Source organism: Corvus brachyrhynchos, unplaced genomic scaffold, assembly GCF_000691975.1.
Source record: "Corvus brachyrhynchos isolate BGI_N302 unplaced genomic scaffold, ASM69197v1 scaffold101, whole genome shotgun sequence".
Taxonomy (NCBI): Eukaryota; Metazoa; Chordata; class Aves; order Passeriformes; family Corvidae; genus Corvus; species Corvus brachyrhynchos.
In genome coordinates, this window is record NW_008237239.1 from 22,751,582 (window position 1) to 22,763,956 (window position 12,375).

Below are 12,375 nucleotides of genomic sequence, written 5' to 3' on the forward strand. Positions count from 1 at the left end.
AGCTGCCCGGCGCTCCGGACCCGGCTGGCGCCCGTGGGGGCAAGGAGGGCTCGTGTATTCGTATCCCGTACTGTGCACGGTGTGAGCAGCTCCGCAGGGCTGGGGGTCAGGGCGTGCACACACGGTGCCTAGGGGGCACTGATAAATGCGCAGGGAAGAGCTCAGAGACCCTGTGTTGTGTGTCGGCAGCAGAAACCTGGCTGTACAGGAAGACAGTATGTAAACATGTGTTCTCATGCATACAGATCTGTATACCTGCACCTCGAGTGCTGTGTCCAGTTCTGGGCCCCTCACTGCTAGGAGGACATGGAGGTGCTGGAGCACGTCCAGAAAAAGGCAACAGAGCTGGGGAAGGGACTGGAGCATGAGTCTTTTGAAGAGCAGCTAAGGGGGCTGCGGGTGCTTAGCCTGGAGAAGGGGAGCCTCAGGAATGACCTTATCACACTCTACAGCTTCCTGAAAGGAGAGTGTAGCCAGGTCGGGATTCGCCTCTTCTCCCAGGCAACAAATGAGAGGGCATAATCTCAAGATTCATCAGGGGAAGTTTAGATTGAATGTTAGGAGGAATTTCTTCACTGGAGGGGTGATTGGGCATTGGAATGGACTGCCCAGGGAGGTGGTGGAGTCACTGTCCATGGAGGTGTTTAAGGAAAGACTGGATGTGGCACTCAATGCCATGGTCTAGTTGATGTGATGGTGTTTTGTTAAAGGTTGGACTCGATGGTCTCAGGTCTTTTTTAACCTCGGTGATTCTGGGATCTCCATAGGGCTTGTGTGGGTGTTGTTTTCAATGAGCACAAGGATTAGATAAAAACTTAGTGTAGATAAAAACCAGACATGTGTTGCTGTATATGTGGATTCATGCACAAAGTACTTGAATGTTACATTCATTGTAACATTTACATTATTCAATGTAAAATGTGTCTAGATTCCATCTTGATATGTCCTCTTACAAACTGTGAACTCCTGCCAAGCTAAAACTAGGGCATTTACTAGTTTCAATAGATGTGCACAGCATGGGGTAGACATCTTTTGGTGACACTGTTTTGTCCAGCACCGGGCAAGTTCATCAAGATACCAACTCTTTCTGTATCCAAAGACTCTCTGGCTACTCAGTGTGGCTCTTTGTTACAGCTCCAACAACTGTCAGGAGAAAAATTGGTTAATGTGCCCACACGGCCAGTGTCATTATGTTAACTGAACAGATTTATGGAGGATCGTCATAAATTATGGATAAAGCTGACACTCCCGACTTGGTGCAGCTCAGTCGCACAGTGGACGCTGTGCTGCATTTAGAGACTGATTAATACAAGTCATGGACCAATTGACACGACTGTAATTAATAATTAGCAGCGGTTTATTGCTTATTAAATGAACTTTCCCTGTTCACTAGAATGGATGATGTTTAAGTTACTGTTCCTCCATTCGCCTTGCCCATTTTCCAGAGAAAGTACTGTGTGTTTCAAGAAGTTAATGTGAAGTATCAAAAATAATTTTTTCTTCTCTGTCTCCTTTATATTGCCTGCGGTGACATCAGGAAGGTTTGACAAGTCTGGCACTTCATGGTAGCAGATACCATAGTAGAGTGTGTGACTCAGTTTCCCTTAGGATTGGGCTATGGTGGAGACGCTTGCCAGCAGTGCCAGTGTTACAGTCTCTGTTTGGCATGTGAAGCAGACAGTGTGGTTGGTTGTGAAGGTAGTAAGCTTCTGCTGTGCTGATCTTGACCTTAAGGTTTGTATTTACCTAAGTTTGGTGCAGGTTGGGGGTGTTTTCCATCAGATAGGGAGCTTCATGTTTTCTGTAGCATTGCTGAGCTGCTAGAACTGTGAATGTTTCAATGAGTGTTTGCCTTGTGGTTCCATTCCTCTCCTATCCAGTTTTGGTGATCTGGATGTTTTCAAATTATGCTAATTACTGCCACACATAGTTCTTTCATTTCCAGTCCCATACTTAAAATGAAGATGTAAACTTAGTCCTGACTAATTTAACACTGACTTCATGCAGCTCTCAGTCTGCAGCTTAATATATAAAGGATAATAACAGTAAGCATTGCAAAATTGGTTTTGGAATATTCCTTATGGTATAAAAATAAGTTCCTAAAAAAGTTGCAATAGTTCATGATTAAGAGACTTTGTGATTTATGTATCACCCCTGTGAATTTTCTGCAACTTAGTTTATAGTAAAGTAGTAGACCATAACTGAGTTTTCACATAAAAAGAATTATAGGTAAACACACCATAGCTGGGTGACAAGAAAACTGACATTTTGCTGTATGGTAAGAACTACACAGTTTTACTTTCAGATTGGATGTCTGATGAAGTGGAATTTGTCCCAGAGTATTCTAATAGCACCTACTTGCCCTCTGGCAGGTTCTGTAATGCAGCTGGGCAGTGACTGTTCCTTAACCCAGGAGTGAGGTGAATGTAATGCACATGGTTCTCTCTTGTGATATGTGCTTGTTTTATCTGATAAAGTTACTATGCTGTTCCTCTCTAAAGCTGGAATTCCGTCCATATAAAACAGTAAGAGGGTTCACACTGACAGCCTGAAATGGTGCATACGTTTATGTGCATTTCTTGTAGTTTGAGGCCTTTCCTGTGCTGCCAGGGAAGAGGCATATATTAATTTGGGATGCAGGTGAAAAAAAGAACAAATCTATGGCAAATCCTTTTGCTGAAAAAGTCCAGAATATTAAAGGTCCCAATTGCAGAAGTGCTTCAAATACTAATAGTTTGATTTGTATTTTGAAGACAAAAAATTTGTTTCTGCAGACTGTTGGGTTGGTGCCCAATGAGTGACTAATTTTAGTCAGTGCCTTTTTTTCCCTCTTCTTATCTCCTGGTAACTTTGCAGTGGAGGTAAGTGGTGGGCAGCCTTACTGCTGCAGACCAGATGGCTTTTTCTCTCTGTCTCAGAAGAGGGAAACAGTGGATTGTATTGGAGCATACATAATGCTGCCCTGTCTCCTGCTACTGGTAATAGCAATGTGATTTGTGGGCTGTGTGGTTCTAAAGCTTGTGCAGTGAAGCTGAGGGGAGGCTCTGATGTGAAATGAACTTTCTGCTGAGGCTCTGCTAAAACAGGCAGCACGTGCAGGTGTGACTAAAGATTGTCCTGGTCCTGCTGGAGGCAGAGCTCTGCAGAGAACAGCACCAGCAAAGCCACATCTTGGTGCATCCTTTGGCACAAGCCGGTCTGAGGGAGGAGGATGCTGGAACCTGCCATGGAGATGCCATTTCTGACAGGCGGGTGCTTTGGTAACTCAGGGATCATGGGCACAGGGCCGCTGCCAGCAGCCAAGCGCTGGAGTGCGGTGTTGCTCTGTGTAGGCAAACTCCAACAAGTGGCAGGTGAATCGAGAAGGAAGGCGGACTGTAGGGGTGATGGGTGTCAGCGTTCAACTTTTACAATACAAATTCTGAAATCAGTGTTTTGCCAAATACCATGTATTGGTAGACATGGTTGGTACTGTTCATAGGGGCTTTTGTTTTAGGGCAGGCAGAAGGGAAAGTGGATAAGGATCTTTCTGCATGGGTTTTTATCACATGGGGGGAGGCTGCAGCATAAGGGCAGCACTTCAAGCAGAAAGTGTCACTCAGCACAACCTTTTGCTGTGGTTCGTGGGTCCTCTGCTGCTTTCCTAGACAGCTGCAGGGGGACGTGGCACACCTCTGGCACCTCCATTTTCCAGCCCCAAGGGGCCGTGAGCCCAGTACTGCTGTGGCCTGGATGTTTGAGGCAAAACACCCCAGCAGAACTGTGTGAGATTGCAGTATTTGGGAGAAGGCTCAGGGTTAGTTTTGTGGCTGCTATGCAGTACTGACAACTAATAATTTTTGGGATTATTTGTACTGCCTACCTTTCAAATTTTATGTTACCATGATACCAGCGTATTGTCCATTATGAGAACACAGTTTCAAAAAGAGGGCTTTGTTATTGTGGTTATTGTCTACAAAAGTCCTGTAGAAGGGTTCACATGGCTGGAAAACCTACTTCCATTCAGTAGTTAAATTAGGATTTGGAAATACACGTATGCCAGGTTATTAGTGGGCTCTTAACATGACGGAAATACTGACATGCTTGAAGTGAAAAGTTAGTGTTTATTTATTTGTTTGCTTGCCTCTTCAACGAGCCCAAAATTTGGGGGAAGCTTTAAAAACTCCCCAAAGCCACTTTTCCCTCTGATGTGTGTTTTTTACTTTCAGAATTTTCCTGAATAAGGTTTCCTTGCAGTGGCCAATTGTTTGAGATGCTTCCTCTGCTGAAACAACTTGTGTCGTGCTTGTTTAGATGAATGATCTCTTGGAGGATTAATGACTCAGTCTATAATAAAGGCTTATGTTTCTCCCTTCTTCTCCATGAGTTTCTTCTGTGACATCATTTTTAGTGCCAGCAATGTAGATTAATTACATAGGTTTTTGAGGTAGTCATGCAACCAATGTTAAAATAACTGCTCACCTGTGCAAATTTAGACAAAATAGCATAACGATCTGGAGAGGAAAGGCTTTACATCATGTAATTGCTGATCTGGATCCTAGAATTTTCTATATTGGTTTAGATATGCCCCTTTATGCCCACACAATAGTGAAATCAGTAGCTATAGAACATCCCTGTGGTTCCTTGTAACATTTATTTTCAAGATTATCAGCTGTTATAAATTCATTGTTAAAAAAACTGAAGACACTTTCACAAACATAATATACTTGTGTGCATTCCTGTTTAGATTTTCAAATCAGCAGTTGAGAAGCTGCATTTAAACTGCTTTACTTCATCTTAATACTGAGAATGTTCTTCAGGTCATTCACAGCTGCCCATATTGAATTGTGGTCAAACTCCTCCTCTTTTGTTCAGTTACAGTGTTTCCAAATGAGGAGAGGCAGTAGGTGCTTGGTTTTAAACTTAAACCTGTCTTTTGTTTTCGAAAAGGGTAAAAGCTTTTGTGCTTTTCTCCCACGCCTCAAAGCCTATCTCCACATCAGAAATACTTCAATACTTTTTGGAGGGTTCATATGGCTTCTAGAGCAGATGGAGGAAGTTTTTAAGGTTCTCTTTATTGCAGTGCTCTGTATGTCCTCCCGTGAGGTGGGAGCAGGAGGCTGGGGCTACAGGAAGGATTCGGGGTGACTGTGTGCTCAGAGGGAGCAGCAGTTCAGGACTGGCAGAGCTGTCCATGCACAGGGACCCATGCCGGCCACTGCTGCAGCCAGCCAGGCGTGAAAACATCAGGGCCCTTGTCATGCCAGGCTTGGCAGACCTGGGGTGATTTTAACCTTGGTGGCTTTTTATCAATTTGGTTTTATCTGGCCTTCCTGAAAATCATTTCTTGCAAGTGTTACAAAACACATAGATACACTTATTGCTGACTCTTAGTTACTGATGAGCTTCCTGTTACGATACTATTTAATACCTCATAATCTAGAACGCGTTTATTTTTATTGCACATCTGTGGTGCACGTATTTTACGGACTCATTGGGGTTTGGTTTTTTTCAGAGCCAGGAAAGGCCATTATAATCATCTTAGATTCTTCATTAAGCATGCTGGTATACTTGTGTTTGGAATTTCTGTGCATCAGTTTCAAGGTTCCTTTTTAGCTACAGTTTTCTCTTTAAAAATATATTGAACTTGGTTTAAGATTTTGAGTTACAGGGAGCTCAACATGCCTTTTCTTGGTATAGTTATATAAAATCTGTTAAACTGTGCATTCATTGCTAACCTGAATTATCCAATGTATTCTTTCACAAAATAAGTCTAGTTATGCCTTTCCTGAAAAAAAAAAAAAAAAAAAAAAAAAAGGGGTGCAGAGCTATTTACCCATCTGAATTATCTTCCTTTGTAGATACTTTGATCAGTGCAGATCTTGACCTTCTTTGGGAAGAACAAGTTTGGAGTGTCTTAACTTTCTCACAATAAGGCACATCTTTAGATCTTGAAATTTATCTCCTAGATCTCTGCTGAATCTTTTCCTAATTTCACAGACTTAGTCAAGTGTGAACACTGTGTTCAGGTAATTAATTTACTAACAACATATGCAGATCAGTACTCAGTAGGATACTAGGACATGGCTAAGGTAGTTTACAGTTTGCACTGGAACAGTGTGCTAGTGTAGCCTCCTGAAAGCAGGCCTCCTAATTCCTGAGCCACTGCTGTGCTGAGCTGCCTGTACTTCCTCCCTAGGTTAAGGGTTTTTTTACTCTCAGTATGAAGAAAGTCACCTCCAAAATCCTCTGAACCTGGAGGAGCTGGAAGTAGATTTTGGTTGTAATAACCTGTATGATTCATAGGCCTTATTTCTTCCTTTCTGCTTGTTTGTTTTTTAAGTGTTTCTGGAAATGGAATCTGTGTCATTGTCTTAATAGGTATTTACATTCAAGTGTGTGTGTGTATTCTACTTTAATCTCTGTTTATAATTAAAACACAGGTTAAAAAGACTGTCTGTGATTATATATTTGTTACTCAGAACAGGAGTATACAAGATTACTGGCATTTAGTGTGAGGATGGTATAAGTCTAATCATTATTTTAAGTAAAGTTTTGTATGGTTTTAATAAACTTAACCTAGCCTGCATCACTTTGCAGTTTTTGTAGTTTTTGAAATGCTTCTATCTGTATTAAATGTTGGTTGTTTTTTATTGTAACACATTGTTGCTTAGATCATCATCCTAGTTTCTGGTTTTGTGGCCCTGGTAGTATTGCCCAACTAAATGGAAAAAAGTAGGGAAATTTACCATATTCCTTGGAGTTTGGTGTTGTTGCAGGTAGCCCCTAAAATCAATATAGAAGAACTTGATAAGAAAAGCCATATTGTGTCATATTGTTTACCTCTGAGGTAAAATGAAGCTTATGGACATGTCCATTGTCATTTTGGTATCCTACATGTATTCTAAAGCTTTAAGCTACAGAAGTGTTGGTGTCAATTTTCTGCACTTTGTTTAACTTTTGAACTTCCATAGATCAGGAATATTTTATTTGGACACTTGCATTCCTAAATAAGGATGCCCTGGATATATTAATTACAGGTCAAGTGAAAACAAATGAGCAGCCCTATTCTAACATGCATTTATGGAAGATTAACTATCCCATGTGGAAAACTCCTTGGCAACTAATTCTGTTTTGGAGTGCTAATCTTGTAAAGCTAGGAAGTAGCTCAGTAACCTTCTGCTGGCCCATCATCACCCTCAGGGGTGAAGCAAAACCCTTAGAGATTAGCAAAGCATCTCAGGCCCTTCAGCTGTGAGATTGACACCACCCAGATAAAGCTTTGCTGCCCCTTCCTGAGTGTTTCTCTTCTGTTGTTGTTAACAGTGTTAATGCTCACCCTGGACTGGGTTGATTAAACTTGGTTCTCATCAAAGATAGTGGGAAAAAGAGGAAAATTATTGTATGTTCAGATGAAGTTCCTGAGATCTTTCAGAATAGTGATCCCTTCTGGAAAGGCAGTGTCTCTTCCATTTGACAGTCCTGATGGCCCTGCTCCTGCCTCTCCATCCCCAGTGACGTGTTCTTAGACTGCGCGTACTTACGCCTGCACACATTTCCCACCATCCCTTATGTAACTTTGAGGGACACAGTAGTTCTTCACTGTTCTTAATGTTATCATTCAGAGCTGTTCATTCTTGGCTGATAGCAGGCTACCCATGTATTTATGCAAGCAGTATATGGTATTGGATTTTTAGTATAAAATGTTAAAAGAAATTGTAGTACCTTTAATATACAGCTTAGTTTCAGGAGCTGAGTTCCCTGTGAAACAGATCATCGTAGAATCGTGTTCCTGTACCAGTCACTGACAGGTCTCCAACCCAACAAAGGTGATACATCAGAAAAGAAACGTTCAGGAGGGGTGACAGTATAGCCCAGGTGTGTCACCGTGGTTTTGACATGTAATCCCAAATGTAGTAGCTGTTGTAGGTTTGAACATCTTGGGAGATACTGGGGTGGAGGCTCTCTAAACCCCAGTGAGTCAAAGCTAGTTCTGTTTCATATCTTAAACTCTTTTTTTAATCTTTTAGGGAAAAAGAAACGTTGTTGCCTTTTCCTTTTTTATTTTAATTGAAATTTGGTTTTTTAACAGATGGCAGCAAACAAAATACTATGGTGAAAACATAGGAGGTTAGGGGTTTTATTGCTGTTGCTGCACCTGTATTCTCTTCAATGGCCCAGCCCGATCCAAAATGCTCAGTACCCCAGAAAGGGACAGTAATTCTTTTGACTCTGTGATACTCTCTGGAATGTATTCTCTTAGAGGCAAGTACTTCTGGCAATGTGAAGTTAGTGGGATAAGGAGCTAGGTAAAAGGCAGCCTCAATGAGTTCCAGGACCTTTGAAGTCAGAAAGTTCTTGGAGCAGCAGTTTCAAAGAGAAGATGAAGCTGAGAGCGGAGAAAGTGAGAGGGAAAAGTGGTTGTCACCCAGGAACATAACTGGAAAGATAAAGTTGATTTGAGAGAAAGTCATGAATCTGGGGAGGCACTGTCATGCAGAAATATCTTCCTCGATGCTAATACAGTTGCTTCAAACAGCTCATTCTTAGAAACACATTTGAAAATTCCCAAAGATGAAGGCCCAGTGTAGTCAGGCCCAGTTTTGTTTTTCCTGGTCCAGGAGCATTGCAGAGGTTCTACAGATGCAGTGGCAGGGGAGCAGTGAAATTTTCATGTGTTTATTACACTGTTTGAACAGTTTGAGCCAAGTAACAATCCTGTCTGCATTTATGAGATCTGAATCTGCTGCCTTTCTGAATAAAGAGGTACCACCAGGGGGCAACTAGCTATCCATCGTCTTCCTTTTGAGCATAAGCTACTCCTTTCCTGGAAATCCTGGGCAATGAAGGATTTCGACTGGTAGAAGTCATTAAAAAAAAGAAAAAAAAGGTGTTCATTAGTTTTCTTGTCAGTTGTAAAATACATTTGCAACTGCATCAAACAAGCAGCCACATGGGAGAATGTAGTTTGGACATAAAGCTTGTTCAGAATTTGCTGTGTTAAACATAAACATTTAACATCTGAAGTTGTTTTGTAGGTGTGAACCTAAAGGAAAAAAACAAAATGTGAATATGCTTTCAAGATTTATTGGTAATAAGCATATAATGCTATGCTTAGTGCTATGAAGGGTGTGCTGGGTTCACTCATTCAGCTGTGAAAGATTTTAATAGTAAATTCCACTTTCTGCCTGAGAATTAATTAAGAATGAGTAGACTCTGCATAGGTTGTATGGTTTGAAATAGCTTGTGATTTATGTGGACTTTTTGATCTATTGCAGGTTCTTCAGCAAAAGCACTTGTGAGCTTAAAAGGTAAGAAATTAATATGTTGTTTACTTGTACCCCATCTGACTTTCAGGTGTACTTAGTTTCTGGCTTCAGAAAGTTCAAGAAAATCACAGGGTTTTTTGTTGAAATATGATTGGGTTTATTGTAGGTGTTTGTAATTCTGTAGAATAATAATCCTTGGCAGTTGAAACTACATATATTGTGGTGTATTTAGACATTGCTCTTCTGGGTGAAATTCCTGAAATGTGTTTTTTCTTCAAAAGTGCTGCCTAGGCATCAAGTTTGATGAGAAGATAGGGGGTAATCTTTCATCTCTTGGGGATGAGATACGGGAGAGATTCTTAGTGAGAACTGTACATGACAAAATTTACATTAGGAAGGCATTTCACAATTTCATTGTATTCTCTGTCAGCAAGTTGTGGGCTAAATAAAAAACCTGCTGCTAATGTTTTTTCTTTGAAATTGTCTTCATGAACATTCATACAAATTTTCAATACTTCTAATTTGCCCAGTAATTAAAGCTTCTTTATGTATTACAAGGCTTTTGTTACACAAGGAAGAAGGCATGGTCTGTTGAATATGTTGTAACTAATGCAGATTTGTTGCCATAAAATTTTATTTACTTAGTGTACACCCACTTAATAATTGTCTAGAACTAGAAGGTGTCTGTGTCCTGTAGGGCTTTGTTTTGTTCAGGTTTCAGTTACAGCCGTAGTACCACTGTTGATGTGTGTCAGTCTGACAGTGGAGGTAACTGATTCCAGCAAAGGAGGTTTCAAGAAACATAGACATTGTCACAAGTGAAAAATATGTTTATGTTTCTCCTTGTACTGAAAACCTCCTTCAGTTTTTTTTTAATTAGTGTTAAGAACAATTTAATAAAAATACTGAAATCTAAAATCTGTTTGTTACTGAATTCAAAGATGTTGCAAGTAAAAAAATATTTTAGTAGTCAATGATGTTATATTTGATTTTGGACAGTAGTTATGTTAAAACATACGCATACGTATATGTATATTAATGATGTATTTTCTTCACAACAGAGGGAAGTTTATCCAGTTCATGGAATGAAAAATATAATTCTCTGCAGAAAACACACATTTGGAAAAGCAAGAATGCTGGTTCTGCAGTGGAAATGGTAAGAAGCAATAAAAAGCTTCAGGATTAGTAAAGTATCATACAGTGAAACAAATGCAAGGATCAGAAAAAAAGGCTGAGATTTATAGTTTTGTAATGTCCAAATGTGAAACTATGTCCTTCACAAGCACTTTGCACAGTTTGCATATGAGATGAAAACACATTTTATAAATGAATAATCAAACAAATTAAATTGCTGACCTCGTTCAAGATAGGTCAGAATAATTTCCTCTCTGTTTTTTTGTAAAGTAAGTGCTGTGTGAAGTATTTGTACTGTATCTGCCACCTTGAGCTTAGGAATCACCAGTTTTGGTCAACTATTTTTGTATGTCATGAAATATCTCACTTCTAATTATGGCTGAGAACTGATGCACAGAGGAAAGGAAGGGAAAATGCCATAATGCACTTCCATCATTGTGCCTTCTGGGGTGCAGATTTTAATAAAAGTAAGGGACTCTCAGTGAAATTTGTGTATTCTGAGAACTTTCATAGGAGGCCTTGCATTAAAGAACAGCCTTGGGATGGGGAGATGAAATGAGCCTGCAGCTTCCAATGGGATGTCTGGTGTTGGGGTTGACCATTTCACTCTTGTCGTTTGGTTTTGCTTAACTGTTTGTTTCTTGTTCTGTGATCTTCTCCTTGGTATTTATTATGGTAGGATTCATACAGATGCACATATACACACATGTTGCTGTGTGTTTATGCTGGAGAACGTAAGGTCTACAAAATGCAGTTCTAGACAGAGACCAGAACTTTGTGAAGACCTTAGTTCCTGCAGTTCATGTCACAGTTTTCAGCTGCTCACAGAAGCAAGCTTTACTGCTAACTTAGAAGATCACATGTGCTAAAGACCCAAAGTGACTGGCTGTAACATCTCTATAAAAGCTTAGTCAATCTTTAGGTATGGTGGCTGTAGGATGTAAAAATACACTGTCAAACTCCGAATGTAGCACAGTATTCTGTAGAAAGCTGGGGGAAAGATCAGAGCATAGTCTGATATCTTGGCAGTGACCCACGTTGCTGAGATGTGATGGAGTAGTTTGAGTTTACTGAATGCTGAAAGTTTTGATGACATGTTGTACACGTGGTTGAAAAAATCTTTCCAAAAATGCCTGACCTGTTTAGCTACCGTGGATGATGCCTCTTTGCAACACTTGTTATTTTGCTCTGGTGTGAGGCATAGCCTCATTTTGGATAGTTCTTTGGAGCAGAATTTGGCAGTTTCTGTTGAGGGTTGTAAAACAGTTTGCTTGGTCTGGATCATGATGATTTGGTTACCTTGTCAATATACAGTTCCTCTGTCCAGTGTGTGTCTTTCCCAGTTTGTAACATCTACCAGGGATGAGTGTTTTCTTCTGTGTGCTGCATATGCTTAGATGTCTATCACATACAGAGCACTTCTGTTACTTAAATACACTTGTGTAGTTCTTTTTATAAAATAGATATACTTTGGAGTAAGAGAGGCACATTTCCTGGGAAAGCCCCGTGTTCAGATGGCATGGGGCAGACAGATCTTTAGCTGCCACTGATTAATTTAATAGAAAATGTCTTTTCAAGCAGTTAACCAGTCACAAATGTATTAAATATCTTTCTTAAGTGTAAATGCTTGTTAATTTTATTTAACAGTGTTGGTTTATTTTGTCTCTGACTCCTATGAAGGGCTCGTATTTGTCATTGGTATTCTTCATGTTGTGAGTGTTACAGATCTCATACCTCTATCAATTTGTAGCATTTTCATCATTGCACTGAAAGAAGTCAAATCTGCATTTATTCTGCCTTTGCTCATTGCCTTTGTAAGAAGTATGAGGGGTGTGGTCTTGGGGTTCTGTAAAAGAGCCCCATTTCAGTCATGGCTGGCTCCTGTGCTGGGCCACAGAACCTTCATGGAAGGAAAAGGAAAAGCTGCTTCCCCTCAGCACTGACAGCCAGTCACAGGTTGCTCTTTCGTCCTCACTGAACGCAGGAGTCTTTT

General features: G+C 40.4%; 1 protein-coding gene across 1 annotated transcript in view; it reads left to right on the plus strand.

Annotated features, from left to right (window-relative positions):
* The window catches only part of LIN9 (lin-9 DREAM MuvB core complex component), a 58,134-nt gene that overhangs the window by 19,599 nt on the left and 26,160 nt on the right, over positions 1 to 12,375 (plus strand). The window contains exons 4-6 of the mRNA XM_008630391.2: positions 464 to 467; positions 9,258 to 9,290; positions 10,310 to 10,404. Coding sequence (XP_008628613.1) covers positions 10,402 to 10,404 — 3 coding nt within the window. The 5' untranslated portion in view covers positions 464 to 467; positions 9,258 to 9,290; positions 10,310 to 10,401. The remainder of the gene's footprint in view (positions 1 to 463; positions 468 to 9,257; positions 9,291 to 10,309; positions 10,405 to 12,375) is intronic.